The 23,878-nt window shown below is 44.9% G+C and overlaps 1 protein-coding gene across 1 annotated transcript in view; it reads right to left on the minus strand.

Annotated features, from left to right (window-relative positions):
- megf10 (multiple EGF-like-domains 10) overlaps positions 1 to 23,878 on the minus strand; it is a 176,436-nt gene that overhangs the window by 19,814 nt on the left and 132,744 nt on the right. The window contains exons 12-18 of the mRNA XM_078559641.1: positions 23,614 to 23,777; positions 20,664 to 20,766; positions 9,385 to 9,531; positions 7,889 to 8,023; positions 4,751 to 4,879; positions 1,493 to 1,621; positions 152 to 280 (exon numbers count right to left, since the gene is read on the minus strand). Coding sequence (XP_078415767.1) covers positions 152 to 280; positions 1,493 to 1,621; positions 4,751 to 4,879; positions 7,889 to 8,023; positions 9,385 to 9,531; positions 20,664 to 20,766; positions 23,614 to 23,777 — 936 coding nt within the window. The remainder of the gene's footprint in view (positions 1 to 151; positions 281 to 1,492; positions 1,622 to 4,750; positions 4,880 to 7,888; positions 8,024 to 9,384; positions 9,532 to 20,663; positions 20,767 to 23,613; positions 23,778 to 23,878) is intronic.

Here is a 23,878-nt window from a genome sequence, read left to right on the forward strand (position 1 = left end):
AAGGCAAAAAGGTGATCATCACGTATGGGATCGTAGAACGATGCAGCACAGGATGAGGCCAGTCAGCCCACGGCGCCTCTGCCCTGTTTCCACTCAAACCCTCCCACCCGGATTCCACCTTCCCCACCGATCCAGCCAATTCCCCACTTACTTTGTTGGCAGTGTTTACCCATGAATCCGATGCGACAGGTGCACTGCCCTGAGATGTGGTCGCAGTCTGCTCCATTCTGACACTGGCACAGTTCGCCACATTCTCTGCCATAATAACCCAATGGGCACCCTGTGGTCACAGAAAGAAAACAGCAACATGAAAGGCCGCCAGCAAAAATCATCTCAAATTGAATCACTGGTGCATAGATAACAGGCCCGAATTTGTGGTTAAAGTAATGACGAGGCTCATGGCACTGTTAAATGTGAAGATCCTAAAGTTGTTGCCCATATTGTGCCGCCCCACCATTAGCTTCAAGAAAACAGTGTTACACTCTCATCTTCCCTGGTTTCTTTTAGGAATTTGCTGTATTTCCCTATTAGTTTCCCATTAAAGACACCACAAAAGTTAAGTCATCATTACAAGCATAAATACCCTTTAAACAATGGGCTAATTAATCTCTCAGGTACAAGTGTGGAGTCTCATTCCTTCAGGCTTTAACTGTTGTTGGAGATCGTAATAATGTAACATTGTAATTTTTTTTGCTTTTCCTTTCCGTCTCTCGATCTGATCTTTCTTTCCCTCAATTTATTTCTCTTTCTCTAGCTGATTTGATATTGAATTCACTCTCTTTAATCCACCCTTCTTCTCAATCCTCACCCTGTTTATTTCTGAATCCCACAGTCTGATTGGTTAATGAGATACCCCGTTGATGGCCCTGTTCACTCAGATCCCAGACACCCTGTTGCCCTCACTGTGGTGTTGTTAGCTCGCACAGGTTCAGATTAATTAACATAACAGAGGGTTTCATACAATGAAAGCAGCAATAAAAGATAAGCACAGAAATCACAAGAGTAAGGAAAAAGATGTAAGTGACCATGCAGTATGATAATGATCGACAGACAAGATAATTAATTCAGCGCTGATTTTTCACACAAATACAACAAAAATTCCTTCGTATGAAAGACCACAGACCTGAAATGTTAACTCTGGTTTTCTCTCACCAGGCGTTGCCTGACCTGCTGAGTACTTCCAGCATTTTCTGTCTTTACTTCAGATTTCCAGCATTGCTTTGTAAAAGTTTTCTTTCTTCTTGATCCCCGAGCCTTAGTGTGCCACAAAGCACCAAAATCCAAAATAATAAACACTCAAAACAGTTTCTAATGGTGCACTCCCAATTTAAATCCAGCGGGAATGCAATGGAGGGGCCAGGGAATAAGCTGGGGCTCGGAAACGCGAGAGAGAGAGAGAAAGAGAGAGAGAGAGACAGAAACACAGAGAAAGAAAGACTTGAGTTTATACAGTGTCAGCCAGTGACTGGTGGGAGATCAAACAGGTCCTTACTCTGTGTGCAGTACAGTCCAGTCCATCCCGGTGTACACTTGCATTCCCCATCGTAAGCACTACAGTGGGCTCCATTGTGGCAGTTACAGGTGTGGATGCAGTTTGGGCCCCAGTATCCAGGTGGACAGGCTAAAGAAACCAATAGAAAGATCGGTGTCATCTCCTTCTGCCTTAACTATCAGCCGCGTCTCAATTTCCCCCTGAAACTTCCTTTAGTAACACAAGGAAGAGGAGCAGGGGTAGGTCATTCAGCCGCTCAAGCCTGCTCTGCCATTCAAAAAGGCCATGGCCGACCTTCTGCCTCAACTCTACTTTCCTGTCCCGTTCCCTTAATGTCCAAAAATCTATCAACCTCTGTCTTGAATACGCTCAATGACTGAGCATCCAAAGCTCTCTCGGTTAGAAAATTCCAAAGATTCACAACCCTCTGAGGGAAGAAGCTTCTCCTCGTCTCAGTCAAAAATGGCTGACCCCTTATCCTGAGTCTGTGTCCACCCCCCCCACCCCATGGTCTAGACTCTCCAGCCAGGGTCGGCGGGGGTGGTGGGGGGGCTGGTAGAGAGAGAGAGCAACTTCTCAGCATCAGCCAGGTTAAGAATTTTACATGTTTCAAAGAGATCACCTCTCATTCTTCTAAATTCCAGGGAACATAGGGCCATCCTCTACTCAATCCCTCTACACATTTGAAGAGCAGTTTTGCTCTGCAGGTCATAACTTTTTTCCAAGAATTTTGAATCATTGCAATCTTAGAATGTTAACTGGAGCGTGCTGCCCGAAAGGACGATGGAAGCAGGTTCAGCAATAACGTTCAGAAGAGCTTTGGATAAACACTTACAAAGTTTCCCTGAATGTCTCTTCACCATTCATTTATCAACAAAAAATATTTATACTATTCATAGGTTCATTCAGCACAGGAGGGGGCCATTCAGTCTATCATGTCTGTGCTGGCTCTTTGAAAGAGCTATTCTCTCAGTCACACTCACCACCACACCCCCCCCTGCCCCCCCCCCAGCTCTTTCCTCACAGCCCTGCAATTTTTTTCCCTTCAAGTATTCATCCAAATTCCCTTCGCCAGTTACTGCTGAATCTGCTTCCACCGCCCTTTCAGGCAGCGCATTCCTGTGTAAAAAATTCTGCTCATCTCCCCTATGGTTCTTTTGCTAGCTGTCTGCATCCTCTGCTTACCGACCTTCATGCCAGAAGTTCCTCCTTCCCCACAAAAACCCATAATTTTTGGACGCCTCTGTTAAACCTTCTCCACTCTGAGGAGAACAATCCCAGCTTCTCCAGTCTCTCCCACATTAACTGAAGTCTCTCATCCCTGGTCCCATTCTAGTAAATCTTCTCCGCACCCTCTCTAAGGCCTTGACATCCTGGAATTGGACCCAATATTCCAGCTGAGGCCCTCCCGGTACTTATGAATGATTTGTTTGTATCAACGAAGTAATGTGACAATTAAAATACTCAAAGGGTTTACAGAGTGCATGACTTTGTGCGAATAAAAGTTTGTATAAGGATAAATCAATACAGGTGTTATTATTATGAGGTTTTATAAGATTGTTACTTTTTGGAACTGTGTCTTTAATTTGGGATAAATTGAACGGTGTCATGTGACCTGTTCTGAAGTCTGCCTGACAACAGGCCTGGGTGACGTGACTGTTCAAGATTAAAGGGAGGCCTGGGTTGTATTGCTGGAAAGAGGGAGTAAGGTGTTCGCATTTCGAGACAACAGTAGCAGCATCTGTGTTTACAGGGGCTAGACTGCTAGGCCTGAATTCGGCGGGTGGTCTCGGCAGGAGAGGCCGTGGCGCCGATTGTGGCTTTGTGCCGCCATTTTACGCAGGCGGGCCAATTTAGGCCCGCCCAGCGTCAGATACCTGTGCGGGCAGGGGGAGGCGGGAGAGTCAGGGACAGCGCTCCTTTGCGCGCATGCGTGCGAAAGAGCGCTTCAATCTCCCTGAGGCACGGAGCTGCTTCAGGGAGATTGAACCGCTACTGAAATTATTAAATAAATGGTTTAAATTTTAATTAAACATATTGCCCCATGTGACTGTGCCACATGCGATGGGACATGCTTTTATATTTTGGAAATTAAAAAAATTTAATTAATAAAAGCTTTAGGAAACCTCGTCCCGCTCATGGACGAGGTTTTCTAAAAAACGGGAAGGCCGCTTGGCTTTTCACCTGCCCGTCAACCATAAGGTTGGACGGGCAGCATAAACAATGACCTTAATCACTTCCTTAATGGCTTTAATAGTCCGTTTACATATCGGCAGGCGCACGTCTGCCAAACGAGACATCACAAGACAGCGCGATGACATTGGGACACACGCCCAATGTCTTCACGCGTCATTTTACACGTTGGTGTGTCGGGCCCACTCACACACACCGACTGAAAAATCCTGCCCCTACTCTCCAGAGTCCCAGGAAGGTTTTGAGAATTTTGGGTTGTAAACAGTCATGCTTTAAACTGTCCAATGACTTTCAAGATAAAAGACATTTGAGGTCTCAAGGATAGCTAATCCTTTCTACCTGGATAAAAGGCCCATGTGATTCATGTTACCACGGAGATGGGCTTTGAGAGGGGAAAGGTCTCTATGATATCCCTGAAGCTCACAGACAATGTTAGTCTGCCAGGACCCAGGAGAGAAGGAGCAGTTAGAGGCTGAAAGTCTCCATGGTTCAGTGTCCAGGGTGTGGGTGGGAGTTCGTGCTTGGATTGAAAAAAACAAATTCATGGGGATTTGAAATGAGGCTGGAAGATTCACCCAGCTTGTGCTAGATGGAGAATCTCTAGGAAAACCCTTCAGTTCTGAGGTTAAAAGTTACTAGGCTGGGGCAGGAAAAGAATGGCAGTAAACCCTCGGGATCTAAGAATCACATTGGACTGGATTTCGGAAAATCGAATGACTATTTTTGAGACAGTGTAAAGTATACCTGTGAAGTGGGTTTTATTCAGTTCTGTTAAAAGCGAAAGGGAAAGTTCTGTTCTGTAGTTTAAAGTATAACTTTTCTCCAAAAATAGTGCTTAGTCAATAGTGCTTTTAGTCTGTTTGTTACAGTAAAGGTCTTAACACAAGAAATCTTGTCATATCATCCTTTTAGCCATCAACCTGAAGTTTGAAATTCTTTTTTAAAGTTATTGGTCTCTATGTGGATCGCAACATGGGGGAGAACTGACACTTTTTAATGTCACTTGAACAATAACTTTTTAAGAAATCAACAGGAAACTTCAAGGAAAGAAATATTGATATTTACATTGAGAACAGTCACTTCCAATCCACCCTGGGTAGCATTGGCAGGACCCATCGATGGGATTGCACGTTCCATTGTTTGTACAAGTGCAGAAACTAGCACAAGCTTTCCCGAAACGACTGCTGGGACACACTGTAAAACAGCAACGTAAACTTTAGACATAGAAAAACAAAGCATAAACAAAACGGTGGGAAGCAACATGGTTTTGATGAAACGGTATTTGCTTATTTAATATCTGAGAACTAATGCCAATGAGTTCAAAAGTGTCAACACTGATGTTAAAGGAAATTTGCAAGTCAGAGAAGGTATAATCCTATCCCAATCCTTTTCTTGTATTTGTAGATTCCAGGTTAACCAAACAGTAACTGTCCTTCACTCAGGCTGATAATCTAAAGATAGCATTGTCAGTAAATTAACTCCAGAAAATAAGATGCAAGCCATTTTTTTTCCAATGCTTTTCAGGTTGCCTATAGTAACAGCACAAGTCCAGGATAGATTTGGTTGGGTAATCCCACCATACCCTTCACTCACCGTTAAGGAGTGACTGGGATTGACTTTAGTGCACATAATTTGTACTGTGTAGCTATCCTCCACTGACTGCATTTTGCGGGAGAAATAATCACACTCTTATCTGGAGACTTTGCTGTAGTTTTGGAATGAGTTCTGTTTATGGGGTAGCTTCTATGGACTCTTTAAATAAACTGTGGACTGTTTGCTGGGTAAATAGACTTGTAGAATAGGCTGTTTGCTCTTAACCCTGCTGTTAAATTCCACCCTGTCTCTAACTCATTGGCTGAGACAGTGGTGTCAACACTTACTCCGTCTACCTGTAGGTTAACATGCAGGGCTGCGGAACAAGAACTGGAAAGTGGGATTAGGCTGGGTAATTCTTTTTCAGCCAGCGCAGATATGATGGGCTGTATGACCTCCTTCTGACCCATAAGTTTTCTATGATTTTCTGTTTACTTAATTACATAGAAACATAGAAAATAGGAGGAGTAGGCCATTCGGCCCTTCGAACTTGCTCTGCCATTCATTATGATCATGGCTGATCATCCAACTCAATAGCCTGCTCCCGCTTTCTCCACATACCCTTTGATCCCTTTCGCCCCAAGAGCTATATCTAACTCCTTCTTGAAAACATACAATGTTTTGGCCTCAACTACTTTCTGTGGTAGTGAATTCCACAGGCTCACCACTCTCTGGGTGAAAAATTTCTCCTCATCTCAGTCCTAAATGGTCTACCCCGTATCCTCAGACTGTGACCCCTGGTTCTGGACTCCTCCACCATTGGGAACATCCTTCCTGCATCTACCCTGTCTAGTCCTGTTAGAATTTTATAGGTTTCTGTGAGATCCCCCCCTCATTCTTCTGAACTCAAGCGAATATGTTCCTAACCGACTCAATCTCTCCTCATATATCAGCCCCGCCATCCCAGGAATCAGTCTGGTAAACCTTCGCTGCACTCCCTCTATAGCAAGAACATCCTTCCTCAGATAAGGAGACCAAAACTGCACACAATATTCCAGGTGTGATCTCACCAAGGCCCTGTACAATTGCAGCAAGACATCCCTATTCCTGTACTCGAATCCTCTGGCTATGAAGGCCAACATACCATTTGCCTTCTTTACCACCTGTTGCACCTGCATGCTTGCCTTCAGCAACTGGTGTACAAGGACACCCAGGTCTCGTTGCACATTCCCCTCTCTCAATTTATAGCCATTCAGATAATAATCTGCCTTCCTGTTTTTGCTACCAAAGTGGATAACCTCACATTTATCCACATTATATTGTATCTGCCATGCATTTGCCAACTCACTCAGCTTGTCCAAATCACACTGAAGCATCTCTGTATCCTCCTCACAGCTCACCCTCCCACCCAGCTTTGTGTCATCTGCAAATTTGGAGATATTACATTTAGCTCCCTCATCTAAATCATTCATATATATTGTGAATAGCTGGGGCACCAGCACCGATCCCTGCGGTACCCCACTAGTCACTGCCTGCCATTCGGAAAAAAACCCGTTTATTCCTACTCTTTGTTTCCTGTCTGCCAACCAGTTTTCTATCCATCTCAATACACTACCCCCAATCCCATGTGCTTTAATTTTACACGCTAATCTCTTATGTGGGACTTTGTCGAAAGCCTTCTGAAAGTCCAAATAAACCACATCCACTGGCTCCCCCTCATCAACTCTACTAGTTACATCCTCGAAAAATTCCAGTAGATTTGTCAAGCATAATTTCCCTTTTGTAAATCCATGCTGACTCTGTCCGATTCTGCCACTGTTTTCCAAGTGCTCAGCTATTAAATCTTTTATAATGGATCCTAGAATTTTCCCCACTACTGGCATCAGGCTGACTGGTCTATGACTCCCTGTTTTCTCTCTACCTCCCTTTTAAATAGTGGGGTTACATTAGCTACCCTCCAATCTGTAGGAACTGTTCCAGAGTCTATAGAATCTCGGAAGATGACCACCAATTCATCCACTATTTCTAGGGCCACTTCCTTACGTACTCTGGGATGTCGATTATCAGGCCCTGGGGATTTATCGGCCTTCAATCCCATCAATTTCCCCAACACCATTTCCCTACTAATACTGATTTCTTTCAGTTCCTCCCTCTCACTAAACCCTGTGCTCCCCAACATTTCTGGTATGTTACAAGTCTCTCATCCCAACCATTGCCATTTCTCAACAACTTGCATTTATATAGCACTTTTAACATGGTTGAAAAAATTCTCAGTGCTTTGCGGGAGCATAATCAGACAAACAGAAGGTCAGAATTGGAGCAGCACAGAGACCCCGGAGGCTGTAGGGCAGGAGGAGGTCACTGAGGAAGGCATGGAGGGGTTTGAGAATGAGGGTCAGAATTTTAAAATCAAGGTGTTACTGGACTGGGTGTCATTGGAGCTGCGCAAGAACAGGGGGTGATGGGTGAACGGAGTTATGTGCGAGTTAGGATACAGACAGCAGAGTTTTGGATGAGCTAAAGTTTATGGAGGGTGGAAGGCCACCGGGAGACAAGTGTTAGTGAGTGAAGCTTAATTTTCCTCTGGTCTCCTTCAACGCAAGTTGAATATGGGACTCAACATAACAGAAGCCCCAAAGCTTTCAGTACAGCTTAAAAAGACAAAGCTACCTTCATTGCAGAGAGCTCCTGTGAAGCCAGGTAGGCAGTCACACTGCCCCGTGACATGATGGCAAGGCCCATTACTGTGTACACAGTGAGGACAGGCCTGACTGCAACGATGTCCATAGAACCCAGGTGAACAGACTGCAATGGAAAAATTATTGGTCACAATCAATCAAAACAACACTGGTCACAACTTCAACATTTTTGAAACAGTACCAAAGTTTTACAACAACAACTCCACCTTGAAGGTGCTGCTGAAAACCTACCTCTTTTACTAACCTTTTGGCCGCCTGTCCTAACATCTTCTTATGTGGCTCGGTGTCAAATGCTGTTTGATAATGTTCTTGTGAAGCACCTTGGAGTGTTTTACTGTTTTAATGGTGCTATATAAATGCAGGAAGACCCCTGCCAGTAGAAACAGTTTCTGCTTATTTACCCTTTCAAAGCCCTTCATGGTTTTGAACACCTCTATTAAATCCCCCCTTTAACCTTCTGCCCCCAGCTTACTATTTGTGGCCCTGATCCCTGTACTGAGCAAGACGTATTTAAATATTTCAGGTTGGTCTTGGGGTTAATTGGCACTTCACTGGCGCGCTGGGGTCAGATGAAGAAAATTATAGAAACACCTCTCCTTTTGTTATTAAAGCTGCCCCTAAACACCAGTTTGCTGCTTTTCCAACAAAATTGATTTGATGCTTTTGGGAGATGAGCTTTTACCCCTCTCGTCCCACCCACCCACTGCCCCAACACCACTCCAGCGACACTGCTGTCCAGGAATGTACAGGTGCCCCATGTGCCCAACACTGTGTGGCAACAAGTGGTGGGAGTCATACCATAAGGCAACAGGGCTCTGGGGAAAAAAGCCAGGGGTGACTCTAATGGGATAGCTCTAGTCATGGAGAGCCAGCAGAGGTGCAATGGACCATGTGGCCTCCTTCTGTGTTGTACGATTCGATGGCCTGGATGTTAACGTCTCGGCAGGGGTTGGGGTAGAGTTTCTCGGATAGACAACACATCGTCTGCGTATGTCTTTTGTCCTTGACAGGTTCCCTGCCTGGATGTCAGCTTTATGGCCTTGGCTCCTTGATGATGGGGAAGCTTGATGGAGGGGGAGGGGGTGTGGCTGGAGGAAGCACCCTTGAGCCTCTTGGCCTGCAAGGCTGTAAGGAATTTACCTTCTCCTCAAAGCTATCCTCAGCTCCCAAGTTCTGGGAAATACAGTCAGCCACTGTAAAGCCTACAAGGCAGGTTAAATCAGAGGCTACCAAACTCATTAACATATTCGAATTATCAACCCGCCTCATGCCTGAACCTTATCCGACCTCGGTCAAACATGGAAGTTGGTTGGTTAGGGATCAGGTTTGAGATTTTTTAGAAGTTTAGCATCACACCAGACCCCAGCCCACCCGTGTCCGGGTGTTAAAATTTGGCACTATGGTTCTAAGTAGGGGGTGGCTCATTAATAGAATTCAATGGGGTCCGGAGATCGATGCGTTTCTTACTGCGTTGGCAGGTGGTGCCTCTGTATCCAGGTGCACACTCGCAAGCTCCGTCATCGGGTGAGCAGGAAGCACCATTCTTACAGTTACAGGGCAGTGTGCAGTTTGGTCCCCATCGTCCTTCTGCACACACGCTATCACAGTGTATACCTAAACACAGAAGCAAAGGAAATCTCTGTCAATCAGAACAAACTGTCAATCAACATTCAAAACTTACAGGGCACTCAATGCTTAATCAATGCTAAGACACCAACGTCCTTCAGTTTATTATACTGGTAATGGTTTCTCCTTTGCCAACAATTCGCATTTGTATAGCATCTTTAACATACTGAAACATCCCAAGGAGCTTCACAGGAGCATAATCGGACAAAATTTGACGCCAAGTCAAATAAGGCAATATACTAAGGCAGGTGACCAAAAGCTTAGTCAAAGTGGTAGGTTTTAAGAAGCAACTTAAGAACATAAGAAATAGGAACAGGATTAGACCATTCGGCCCCTCGAGCCTGTTCTGCCATTCAATAAGATCATGGCTGATCTTCTTGTGTTTCGACTTCCACATTCCCATCTAACCCCGATAACCTTCGATTCCCTTGCCTAACAAGAACCTATCTACCTCTGCCTTAAATATATTCAATGACCCCATCTCCACCACCTTCTGAGGCAGAGAATTGCAAAGTCGCACAACCCTCCAAGAGAGAAAACGTCTCCTAATTTCTGTCCTAAAAGGGCGATTCCGAATTTTAAAACAGTACCCCCTAGTTCTGGACTCACCCACAAGAGGAAACATCCTTTCAATGTCCACCTTGTCAATGCCGTTCAGGATCTTGTACACTTCAATCAAATCACCTCTTACTCTTCTAAACTCCAGTGGAAACAAGCCCAGTCTGTCCAACCTTTCCTCATAAGGCAACCCACTCATTCCAGGTATCAATCTAGTCAACCTCCTCTGAACCACCTCAAATGCATTTACATCCTTCCTTAAATAAAGAGACCAAATTTGCACACATTATTCGAGGTGCAGTCTCACCAATGCCCTGCATAACTGAAGCACAACATCCTTACTTTCATGTTCAATCCCTCTTGTAATAAAGGATAGCATTCCATTATCCTTCTTAATTACTTGCTGTACCTGCTTACTAACTTTTTTAAAGAAGGAGATAGAGGTAGAGAGCTTTGAGCAGAGAATTTCAGAGCTTTAGGCCCAGGCAGCTGAAGGTATGGCTGTCGATGGTGCATCCATCAAAATTCCAGGGCCTTCCTCCCCCTCTAACCATGGTCCCCTTGGCTCCCTACGTAAGGAGGCTGGATCATTAACAACGTTTTCAGAAAACAAACATGCTTTTCTTCAGGGACTTAGGGCCAATTCCCTTATCTGGACCACAGCAGATGGGGTCCACACCTTATCATGTGGAGGCCCATCCATCTGACCTCACTGGGTGGGCAAGGTTTCCAAGACAGCTTTGGTTTTGACAGAACCACTAATTTAAATGTGTTTTCAGCACCTCCCTGCTTGACACTATCTGCCTTCTGATCGTTCCGTCGTTGATGGCACTATCTTCATCTAAGTCCTGGAATTTCCTGCTTAAACCTTCTTAAACCTGTCCATCTCTCTCTCTCTCTTCCTTTAAGATGCTCCTTAAAACCTCTCTCTTTGACTAAGCTTTTGGCTGCCTATCCTAAAATCTCCTTCGGTGACACGGTGTTAAATTTTTGTTTGATAATCTCTTCTGCGAAAGGCCTTGGGATATTTTGCTGTGTTAGAGGCGCTATATAAATGCAAGTTGTGGTAGTACTGAGGTTTCACTCCTCACCAGAAAAGCTGTAAACTTCAGGAAACAGTTACAACCAGCTCTCTATTCTTCCCTTTTCACCTCCTGGTGGAGTTGTGGCAGGACAAGAAATTCCACCCCATCCCCTCGTCTTTGGCCTAACATTAACAATCTACTCAAGTTTCTGTTTTAAACTGGGAGCTTGACTAAACGCCTTCATTCATGGTGCTCCCAGGCCACTAATGCAACAATGCATCACCGTCAACAAAGGATTAACAGTTCCAAATAAGGCTCTTGGAAATAACAGGCAAAGGGAAAACATCTTCTAGTCACGTTAGTGATGGGAACTGAGGGAGCAGGGGGGGCGGGCATTCAGCTCCTCCAGCCTGTTCCGCCAATCAGTCAGGCTCTGCTGCCCAAGGCTTCCTAAATTTCAGAAGGTTTTTTTGTTGTGGTCTTTGGTGATAAGCTGAAAGTTTTGAAGTAAATTGTTGACGGATAGGTGGTGGCACAGTCAGGAAACACTACATCAAGCAGGGCAGTGCGGAGAAATGAGGCACCTATCTCAGGAGCTCGCCAAGTTCTGTTTACAGGCGCAGCTACGAAACGATAAAAATTTATTTCATAAACGTGAGTGACAAATTATCCGAGACCACACAAGCAGATGTGCCACATAACTCGATGACATATTAACGAAACAGAAAATTTTCTGCAAAAAAGGAACAATCTTGTCTTTTATCTTTGCAGCACCAACCGGTGAATATCTCTTTTTAAATGGAATGCCAGTAAACATCCATCGCAGAGTTTAGTCCTTATTGTGTCTACTTGCCTTACAATGGGGCCTGTCTTGTTAGTGAATGAATCATTTGGCCACAGCTGATGAGAAAGCTGACTGGATCCCACAGAAAGTACACTGTATTATGTAACAGCGTAAATAAAGCAAATTAGTGAAGCATAATTTTTAAACGGAACTTTATCCTTTAAAAAAAAATCCAATGATTCTCCTTAATTGTGAGAATAACTATCATTCTCTTCAATAAATGGATATATAAATTTTTCCGTTCAGCTGAAGGAATATGATCATTTAGCAGAACCCTTGCCTCTGTTGTGATGTTGAGAAGTAGTACGATGATGGAATGGAATGTCAATGAAAAGGACAAAGAACTCTTTGAGAGCCTTCCAAGTTGCTAGGCAATTGCGCAGTGGACATGATAAACTTCAGCTAGGCAGCGGTCTTAAAAAAAAAATGCACATTCATTTCATGCCCGATGCTCCACACGTGGGGCTCTTAAGTTTAATTCAGCATTCATCTGAAGCAGTAGTGACATGACTTGGGTTAAAGGTCCCATTGAGCAATCACAGACAACCTCCATTTCAATAGTTTGAAACCAATCTGTTAACTAATACGATACGGTGCGCACAAACCTGGAAGTACATTTTCATCACCAACAAAATTGAAATATGTTCCAGATTATTACAGCAAGATTGAACTGGCTGGGGCACTTTTCTCTTCGGAGAGAGAAGATTACTAGGAGTGACTATTAAAATCATGACTGTGATAGAACGGATGTAGAGAAAATGTTTCCACTTCCAGGTGAGGCCAGAACTAGGGGCCGGAAATAAAAGATAGTCACAGGTGAACTCGATAGGGATTGCAGGGAGAAACGTCTTTACTCAGAGTGGTGGTGAGAATGTGGAACTCGCTGCCACAGGCACCTGAGGTGGCTGAGGTGAATAGTGTAGATGCATTTTAGGGGAAGCAAACACATGAGGGAGAAAGAAATAGAAGGTTTATTCTTAAGTTGAGATGAAGAGGGATTGGGAAGAGTCTCGTGTGGAGCAGAAACACCCGCATCGGTCAGTTCAAAACATACGCTGAAACCGGGGGTGGAATTTTACACCCCCATCGCGTCAGGGTGTCACAGACAATGCGGCGAGCCATTCAAAAGTTCATCGACTTTGGCGGGACCAAAAAATCCCACTGGCGGAATGGGCCGTAAAATTCCGCCCATAAGACTTACAAGCAGGAGGAGGCCATTCAGCCCTACAAGCCTGCTCCACCATTCAATAAGCTGATGGCTGATCTGATTGTGGTCTCAACTTCACTCTCCTGTCTCTGCCCCCACCATAACCCACCTCATCTGTCTAACTCAGCCTTGAATAAGTTCAATGACCCAGCCTCCACTGCTCTCTGGGGAAGAAAATTCCACAGACTAACAACCCTCTGAGAGAAAAAAATTCTCCTCACCTCTGTTTTAAAAAGGAGACCTTTTTTTAAAACCGTGTCCTCTAGTTCTAGTCTCCCCCACAAGAGGAAACATCCTCCTGGTATCCACACTATCAAAGTCCCCTCAGGATCTTATATGTTTCAATGAGGTCACCTCTCATTCTTCTGAACTCCAAAGGATAAAGACCAACATGCTCAACCTTTCTTCATATGATAAGCCCTTCATCCCAGGAATGAGTCGAGTGAGCCTTCCCTGAACAAAGAGCTCATGGTGTAGAGGGCAACATGTTAGCATGGATAGAGAATTGGCTAGCGAGCAGGAAACAGAAAGTAAGCATAAATGGTCATTTTCGGGTTGAAAAGATGTAACGAGTGGTGTCACAGGGATCAGTGCTGGGGCCTCAACTAATTACAATCTACATCAATGACTAGGATGAAGGAACCAAATGTATGGTTGCTAGATTTGCTGATGACACAAAAGATAGGTAGGACAGTAAGTTGTGAAGAGGACATGAGGAGTCTGCAAAGGAATATAGATAGGCTAAATGAATGGGTAAAAATGTGGTAGATGGGGTATAATGTGGGAAAATGTGAGGTTGTCCACTTTGGCAGGAAGAATAGAAAAGCAGCATATTATTTAAAAGGAGAGAGACTACAGAACTCGATGGTACAGAGGGATCTGGGTGTCCTGGTACATGAATCACAAAAAGTTAGTATGCAGGTACAGCAAGTGATTTGGAAGGCAAATGGAATTTTGTCATTTATTGCAAGGGGAATGGAATATAAAAATAGGGATGTTTTGCTACAGTTGTACAAGGCATTGCTGAGATCATATTTAGAGAATACAGTGTACAGCTTTGGTATCCTTATTTAAGAAAGGACATAATTGCATTAGAAATACTTCAGACAAGGTTCACTCAACTGATTCCTGGAATGAAGGGGGTTATCTTATGAGGAAAGGTTTGACAGGTTGGGCCTGTACCCATGAGAGTTTAGAAGAATGAGAGGTGATCTTACTGAAACATGTAAGATACTGAGGGGACTTGACAGGATGGATGCTGAAAGGATGTGGGAGAGACTAGAACTAAGGGACACAGTTTAGTAGAAGAATCTGGTACCTAAAGGGCTAACATGGGACTGAATACAGTACTGCCCACATGGTGATGTAAGAAGGCACATGACATAGAGCTAAGGGCTGCCTAGAGTTAGGTAGCAACATGTAAGGACCTAGTATGGGGTCCTCTCCATATCTGTACCCTGTACTGTAAATATGTATATAGTTCAGTAATATTAATAGAGACTTCTTTGTAACTTCAAAATAATTGCTTCATGGTGTCCAAGCAGAACACATCACAGGTAGCAACAACAGAACAGATCACATAGTTTCAGAATAAAGGGTCTCTCTCCCATTTAAGATGGCGATGAAGATAATTTTTTTTCATCTCAGAGGGTCGTGAGCCTGTGGAACTCTCTTCCCCAGAGAGCGGTGGAGACAGAGTCACTGAATATTTTTAAGGCAGAGTTAGATAGATTCTTGACTAACAAGGGAGTCAAAGGGTGTCGGGGGAGCTAGGCGGGAAAGTGGGGTTAAGGCCACAATCAGATCATCCATGATCTTATTGAACGGTGAAGTAGGCTCAAGAGGCTGAATGGCCTACTCCTGCTCCTAATTCATATGAGACCAAAACAGTACAGAGTACTCCTGTTGTGGTCTCACCAAGGCCGTATACAGCAGTAAAATGTCCCTACTTTTATATTCCATTCCCCTTGCAATAAACACTAGCATTCCATTTGCCTTCCTAATCACTTGCTGTACCTGCATACTAACTTTTTGTGATTTGTGTAGTAGGAAATCCAGATCCCTCTGTACCACCGAGTTCTGCAGTCTCTCTTATTTAAATAACATGTTGCTTTTCTATTCTTCCTGCCAAAATGGACAAGTTCACATTTTCCCACATTATACTCCATCCGCCAAATTTTTGCCCACCCATTTAACCTATCTATGTCCTGATGTAGATTCCTTGCCTCCTCTTGACAACTTACTTTCCTACCTATCTTGGTGTCATCGGCAAACTTAGCTTAGCTACCATATATTCTGTCCCTTCATTCAAGTCATTGATATAGATTGTAAATAGTTGAGGCCCCAGCACTGATCCTTGTGGTGGGCCACTAGTTACAGCTTGCCAACCTGAAAATGACCCATTTCCCTACTTTCTGCTTCCTATTAGCTAATCAATCATTTTTCCATGCTAATATGTTACCCCCCTACACCATGAGCTCTTATTTTGTGTAGTTACCTTTGATGTGGCACCTTATCAAATGTCTCTTAGAAATCCGAAAACACATCTACAGGTTCCCCTTTATCTACCTTGCTTGTTACTTCCTAGAAGAACTCTAATGGATTAGTTAAACACAATTTCCCTTTCATAAAACTACATTGACTCTGCCTGATCCCATCATGATTTTCTACGTACTCTGCTATAACCTCATTAATAATGGATTCAAGCAATTTCCCTATGTCTGGTGTTAGGCTAACTGGCCTGTAGCTTCCTGCTTTCTGTCTCCCTGCTTTTTTGAATAAAGGTGATACATTTGCTATTTTCCAATCTGCTGGGATCCTTCCAGAATCTAAGGAGTTTTGGGAGATTATAACCAGTGCCTTTATTATCTCTGCAGCTATTTCTTTTAAGACCCTAGGATGCAGGCCATCTGTTCCTGGGAGTTTGTCAGCCTTTAGGTCTCAAAGTTTTCCCAGTACCTTTTCTCAGGGGAAGAATTTTCCCCCCCAGTTGTGGGGGAAGTGCAGGAGTGGGCACAGGCAAGTGTGCCTCCAATCGGCGCCCCCGATTGGGGGCGTGCCAACATTTTATGTGGGTGGGTCAATTAAGGCCCACCCAGCGTGACGTCCGCAAGGAAGCGCTTTGTGCTCCCTGTGCGGGCAGGGGGGGGGATTCCCTCAGCCGAGAGTTTGCTCTTTCGCGCGTGCACGCAAAAGAGCGCACTCATCTCCCTGAGGCTAAGTGCTGCCTCAGGGAGATTGGTGCCAAATTTAAAAATGGTCAAGGTGCAGAAACAAAATTTCCTGTCACATGAGTTGGGACATGTCCATCACTTTAAATCAAACATTTATTAAATTTCTAAAAACCCTCATGAAACCTCACCTTGCCCGTGGATGAGGTTTGATGCTTTTCCTGAAGCCCACCAGGGCTCCCGGCCTGCCTGCCAATCCTAAGGTTGGACGGGCAGGTCCATTAATGAGGTTAATGACTTTGTCAATGGCCTCAATAGGCCGTTGACAGGTTGACGGGCGCACAGCTGATTTGGCTGCGCCCCCGCCGACCTGAAAATGGAAATGAGGCGGGGTGACATTGGGGATTCCGCCCAATGTCATCCCGCATCATTTTACGTGTCGGCGAGCGGGGCCCTGCCCCAGGCGATGGGTTTAAGTTCCTCCGTCCTTTTCACCTCTTGGGCGGGCTTTTCCGCATCCGCCCACCTCTGGGATCGTCCGGTCCTGCCGCAAGCCAGTGGACTTCTGGCTGAGGCACCGTGTCGCCTGCGAGGAGGGGGGGGGGTCTTACCCACGACGGGGCTGGAAAATCCTGCCCCTTGAGTTTCAAGTATATTTGGAAATTTTCTAAGTCTTCTACAGTGAAGACGGACACAAAGTACCTGTTCAACGCTCCGCCCTTAGCTTGTTCTCCATTATTAGATGCAAATGCTCTGTTTCTGTGCTGTAAATACTATGTAGCTATCATATTCCTAAACCATGTTGTACAGTGTGGAAACTGTCTTTTAGTTTTAAACATATCACTACAGTATTTCAAACTGCTTAATCAATTAGCATAGACTGAGAAGATTTAATCCTTTAAATCCTACATCTGACACTTCTTCCTTAAGGTGAAGGGAGTTACTTTATACCTTAAAATAAATTTATTTTCTGCAAGGAAGAAAAGGATTTGGATCGCAGCCCACAATTAAGACTGAAGACCATTGGGAATAACCATTCCCTTTGCCAAATGGGCAGTTGCAGCACTAAAGAGTAAAAATAAACATAATGTTGTTATGGTGCTGGAAAGTGATTTTTTTTTCCCCTTTCCTAATAATTACATTGGAATCAATGACAGAGCTGGTCGACCTATTCTGTTGTAGGCGGGGAGGAGAAATGGGCAGATAACTCACAGTTAGGTTGAATGTTCATTAATGGACAGAGAGTGATTGGGAGGTTGGGCAAGTGCAGCCGGTGGGTGCCTCACTGCCCTGACAATGATTTCTCTCCCCTCACACCCACCCTCACACTGCAGTTGGGCAATCTGTCCATGCCTCCACATGGCTATGGCCGTTGAGGATCGGGCAGTGTGTAAGGTTCGATTCCCCTCCTCTTTACTCCACTCACCACTGCTTTCCGGAGATACCAAGATGGTGGCAAAGGGACCGGAAAGCTTCCCTGCCAAGGGAGAGTGGTGCCTGGCAGAGACCACAAACATTTACTCGCTTAAGGTCCCAGTCTTGACTGGGGTATTAAGTGTGTCTGGTCTGATATTTGGGTCACTTTTTTCCCAGTTTTTGATGGTTCTACAGCAGTGTCCTCTCTCTCTGTAACTGCCGGGATTTTTTTTTTTGCACCCTCTCCTGGGCAAGTTTCCATCAGCCAGGAGCCTGCCCTGGCTTGCACATGACCTTCGATCCCAGGAATAGCAGCCTAGGGTTGGTGTGCATTCAGAGAGATAGGGAGAGCACTGGAATTCTGCCTGAAGACGAGGCCAGAGATGGGGGCTCAGGATTCCTGTTAAAACTTTCCTGATCTTTGTAAATCGAGCCAGGAGCCACAGACCCCCAGGGCTAGGTGTACCCCATTTTCACCAGTCAGTGGGCTAGTAGACCTGTTCCTTCAGAGGTGTTAATCCACCTATTCTGTTAGATTTCCTTATCCAAGGCTTATTTTCAGCCTTCCCAATGGGAGTTAGAGATAGAAAACACCCGATACATCATTGAAAAGATTCAATGTGACTTGGTATTGGAGTCAATTCTTTCATGATATCTTTCATTTATAATCTTTCAATTGTTTTTTTCTACACCTGTCCCTCTGCATTATCTTAATGTGTGCTTTGAATGCAACAAACATCAACGCATTTATATAGCATCTTCAATCTGTAAAACATCCCAAGGTGTTTCAAAAGTTGACATTGAGCCATATAAGGAGGTATTAAGGTAGGTGGCCTAAAGCTTGGTCAAAGAGGTTGGTTTTAAGGAGCAGCTTAAAGGAGGAAAGAGGCAGGGAGGTTTAGAACAAGTCAACATGGTTTTACGAAAGGGAAATCCTGTTTGACAAATTTATTAGAGTTTTTTGAGGATGTAACTAGTAGGGTAGATAAAGGGGAAAGATGTTGTATATCTGGGTTTCCAAAAGGCATTTGATAAAGTGCCACACAAAAGGTTAATAGGCAGTTCACCACCACCTTCTTAGGGGCAATTTGGAATGGGCAATAAATGCTGGCCTAGCCAGCGATGCCCACATCCCGTAAGTGGATTAAAAAAAAAGAAAATGACTCAGGGAATTGCGGGTAATATATTAGCATGGATAGAGAATTGGATAACAGATAGAAAAGAGACAGGCCATATATGGGGCTTTTTCAAGTTGGCAAGGAGTGAATAGTGGAGGTCCACAAGGATCAGTGCTGGGGCATCAGCTATTTACAATCTATATTAATGACTTAGATGAAGAGGCAGAGAGTAATGTATCAACGTTTGCTGATGATACCAACCTAGGTCGGAAGAAAACCTTTGGGGAGGACACAGAGAGGCTGCAAAGAGATATAGACAAATTAAGTGAGTGGGCTACAAAATGGCAGATAGACTATAATGTAGGGAAGTGTGAAGTTATTCACTTTGGTCGTAAGAATAGAAAAGCAAAATATTTTTTTAAAGGTGTGAAACTTGTAAGCGTTGATGTTCAAAGAGACTTGGGTGTGCTCGTATGAGGAATGCAAAAAGTTAGCCTGCAGGTGCAGCAAACAATTAGGAAGGCAAATGGCATGTTGGCCTTTATTACAAGAGGATTGAAGTACAGGAATAAAGAAGCCTTGCTACCGTTGTACAGAGTTTTGGTGAGACCACATCTGGAATACTGTGTGCAGTTTTGGTCTCCACATTTAAGAAAGGATAGACTCACATTGGATGTGGTACAATGAAGGTTCACTAAATTGGTCCCTGGGGATGAGGGGATTGTCCTATGATGAGAGGCTGAGTAAATTGGGTTTATATTCTCTGGAGTTTAGAAGAATGAGAAGTGATCTCACTGGAACCTACAAGATCCTGAAGGGGTTTGATAGGGTGGATGCTGAGAGATTGTTTTCACCGGTCGGGAAACCTAAAACACGGGAGCACAGACTCGGGATAAGGGGCTGATCATTTCTTCACTCAAAAGGTTGTGAATCTTTGGAATTCTCTACCCCATAGGGTTGTGGATGCTCCATCGTTGGATACATTTAAGGTTGGGATAGGCAGAAATTTGGTCTCTCAAGGAATCGAGGAATATGGGGAATGGGCAGGAAAATGGAGTTGAAGCCCAAGATCAGCCATGATCGTATTGAATAGTGGAGCAGGCTCAACGGGCCATGTGGTCTGCTCCTGCTCCTGTATTTTGTATTTTGCGCACCTGTAAAGGGAATTCTAGACCTTGAGTATACCTAACTGATGTAGAGAAGATGTATCCACTTTTAAGGGAGATGCAAACTACAGACCAGAGATATATGGTAGCCACTAATAATTTGTCCTTGTCATGCTTGTAGCTACTCCTACCAGGAGATCTGCTGTCATGATATGTCACACACCAACAATTAACTTAGGAGAAACATCCAGAGAGCGGGGAGAATGTGGAACTCACTACCTCAGAGAGTGGCTGAGGTGAATAAGATAGGTGCAGTTAAGGGGAAGCTAGAAAACCACATGGGATAGAATATAACCATCTCCTGCTGGCAAGTTTATCCGTTAAATTACCTAGGTGGCCTTTCCTTCGCCTTCCCACCCGCCCCCGACCTGTCCTCGATTTATAGGTGGACAGCGAGGCCTCAGGCGGGAAACTCTGCCACCCATTAAATTCTGCCCATAAGGGAAAAGGGGATAGAAGGATATGCCGATAGGGCGAGATGAAGAGGGGCTGGGAGGAAGCTGGTGTGGAGCATAAACTCCGGCACCAACCAATCGAGTGAATGGCCTGCTTGTGTTCTGTGCATTCAGTGCAATCCAATTCTTACATTAAATGTGGATAAAAAAATGCAACAGACCTGTCCACCCAGCAAGACAGCGGCAATAACCGGTGGTGGGGTGACATCCATCAGCATGGCTACAGTCACAACGTTCACTGCAGTTCATTCCATACGAGCCATCCTAGCAACCAAAAACAGATACATCCTCATGATAACGGTGAAGTTGGAAAAAATGAACAAAGAAGATATACATGTCACAACCAGCCGTGCTAACAATATTACAGCTGGGACGTTCAAGGCTGATGTCAGGAAGCGCTAATTCACACAAAGGGTAGTGGAAATCTCTCTCCACAAAATAGTGGTTAAGGTTGGGGGGGGGGTCAATTGAAATTTTCAAATCTGAGATGGGTTGATTTTTGCTGGGAAAGGGTATTGAGCGTTATGGAACCAAGGCGAGAAGGTGGAGTTAAGATTCAGATCAGTCATGTTCTCATTGAGTGGCGGAACAAGCTCGAGGGGCTGAATGGCCTCCGGCTGTTCCAAAGTTCCATGTAAATTACCAATAATCTTGAGCACTTTAAGTTAGATAAATCAGAAAACTAGTGCCTTATTTCACCATCGGGACTTCGATGTATGTTTTTCATTTTCTGCCCTTTGTGATGGGCCAACCAAACTGGGCTCCTGTTGAAATCATGAATGGATGTTTGCAGCCTCATAGCTTGTGCCAAAGTCATTTGAGACCATTGTTACAGAGCAAGCAGAGGTTGAACACAAACTCCCTGTTGGCTCCATGCCGGATGCCACCGGATTAAATCGGCAGCTTCAAATTCTGCAAGAGCGCCACAAGCGTCAACATCAGCTGTGACCAAACCTCATCTTGCAGTAGGCCTCATGTCCAACTAGTCTGTACAACTAGATAACACACCCTGAATTACATGGATCGAGGCACCAACTAATTCCTGGGTCAATGTGTCAAAGCTTGACAATGTCCACTCCAATTTTTACACTGGGTTAGCAGAAAAGAGGAGTGGCCCTTGAGAACTGTATGAGCCAATCAGAAGGCTTACTTTCTTTGCTGTGGCTCTCATGACTCAAAAGAGACGCAAAGTGAAAGTAAGAAGTTGTGATTTTGGGGTCCGCGTGCGTCAGAAGCATAAGGAGATGTCTTGATTGTGACGTCAATCCATTGCAGCTGATTTGACGCGTGCTTCACAAAATTGGTCTGTCCAGGTCCATTGAACACCTGTTGGCCATTTAGGAGTGAGAAGAAGGAGGAATTTCTTCACTGAGAGGGCGATGAACCTTTGGAATTCTCTACCCCTGAGGGCTACGGAAGCTCAGTCATTGAGTATATTCAAGACAGGGATCGATAGATTTCTAGACACCAATGACATCAAGGGACATGGGGATAGTGTGGGAAAATACATTGAGGTAGAAGATCAGCCATGGTCTAGTTGAATGGTGGAACAGGCTCAAGGGGCCAAATGGCCACCTCCTGCTCCAATTTCCTATGTTCTTGTGCTAATCACTCTCAGGTGAACATATATTCAGCTAGTATGAAAGGCCCTCCCAAAGCCAGGCATTGAATTTGCAAGTGACGTGCTTTTGACTTACTTCTGCTGTGGCTAAGTCAGTGGAAGTTATGTGGAGGCTTTGTGGTGAGCTGCTGCATACATTCGGGGAAGCCAGATAACCTGGTGACCCCCAGTCTGTAAGTCTTTTTCACGCAGTGAGTGGTTAAGGTCTGGAATGCACTGGCCTGAGAGTGTGGTGGAGGCAGGTTCAATTGGGTTATTCAGAAGGGAATTAGACTGTTATCCGAAGAGGAAGAATGTGCAAGGTTACGGGGAAAAGACCATGAAATGGCATCAGGTGAATTGCTCATTTGGAGAGTCGGTACAGACAGGATGGGCTGAATGGCTTTCTTCAGTGCTATAATGATTCTGTGATTCTGTGCAAGTCTGCAGTGCTGTTCGTTAACATGACCAACAAATGGAGCAGAGGCTGCAGAGAGGCGAAGCTTTGTGAAGAGGGTGGAGGAGGAAGGAGAGGGCTCTACACTGAAGACCCACCACTGGGTTTTTTGGAGCACTTCTTCCAGCTCAACAACTTGGGTTCAACAATGTAGTCACAGAACTGTGCCATCTCCTTCAACCCAACCTTGAGCCTCAAACCAGGGAGAGGACAGCGCTGTCACTGTCCAGCCATAGAGTGGCGTTGAAGTTTGATGCATCGATCTTTCCAGTGGGAGGAAGTGACATACCCATCATCTCCCAGAATGCCATGCATTGATGCTTCTGAAAGGCCACAGAGGCCCTGTGTGTGAGGAGAGGCAATTAGATCCTTTTCTCTGTAAGCGGAAGAGGCAGGATGAGAAGCGTGTGGATTTGCCAGGGCAGCGGCATTCCCAATGGCTCAGGGGGACATTTGTGGACCCCCCATATCAACAGGGAGAAGTACAGGAACCACAAGGGCTACCATTCTAGTAATGTGGTTGGTATGTGGGCATACACAAACCAGCATGTTGGTGAATGCCCATTATCCTGGCAAATGCCATCATGTCTTCACCAGTCTGCCATTCTTGCTGTCTTCATGCCTCTGAGGCTCCTCCCCTGTACAGGAGGCTGATGACTCCCCTCCATGCAAGGACAATGAGTGTGTAACAGTGGCCAAGGAGCCACCAGGAATATTGTGGAGCAGGCCATCAGCATGTTGAAGCAATGCTTCCGATGCCTAGGCTGCTTGGCTTGTGCCCTCCAGTACATGCTGGAATGGGAATCCGAGTTCATGGTGATCTGCTGCACCCTCTGTACCATAACCAGCATGAGGGCATACCTATTGACACCGGGCACCCAGAGGCCACCTCAGGAGGCCGTTTCCCAGCTGCTCCCGGGCTCACCCGCTGTGCCTACCCGACGACCGGAAAATCTTGCCCCATATGATCGTAGCAGCCATATCCTTAAATGCAGATGTCCTTCGATACAGCGGGTTAATACAACAATTTTCAGCACATGATAGGATTGGTTACCTGACATGGATGTGCACACTTGTCACCCCGCCATCCTGCCAAACAGGTACAGGTCCCATCCAGTGCGTTACATGCTCCTCCATTGGAACAGCGACAGGTTGAGTTGCAGCCAAGACCCCACCTGCCACGAGGGCAGGGAATGGAACAATCGACTCCGTGCCAACCTGCGAATGTCAAAATAATAATCATTTACACCGTAACATGGTAACCACTAGCTGACATACCAATGAAAGTCACCGCAGTGCAACACATAAATTTGCCTTGT

This window comes from Cetorhinus maximus, chromosome 2 (assembly GCF_964194155.1).
Source record: "Cetorhinus maximus chromosome 2, sCetMax3.hap1.1, whole genome shotgun sequence".
Classification (NCBI taxonomy): Eukaryota; Metazoa; Chordata; class Chondrichthyes; order Lamniformes; family Cetorhinidae; genus Cetorhinus; species Cetorhinus maximus.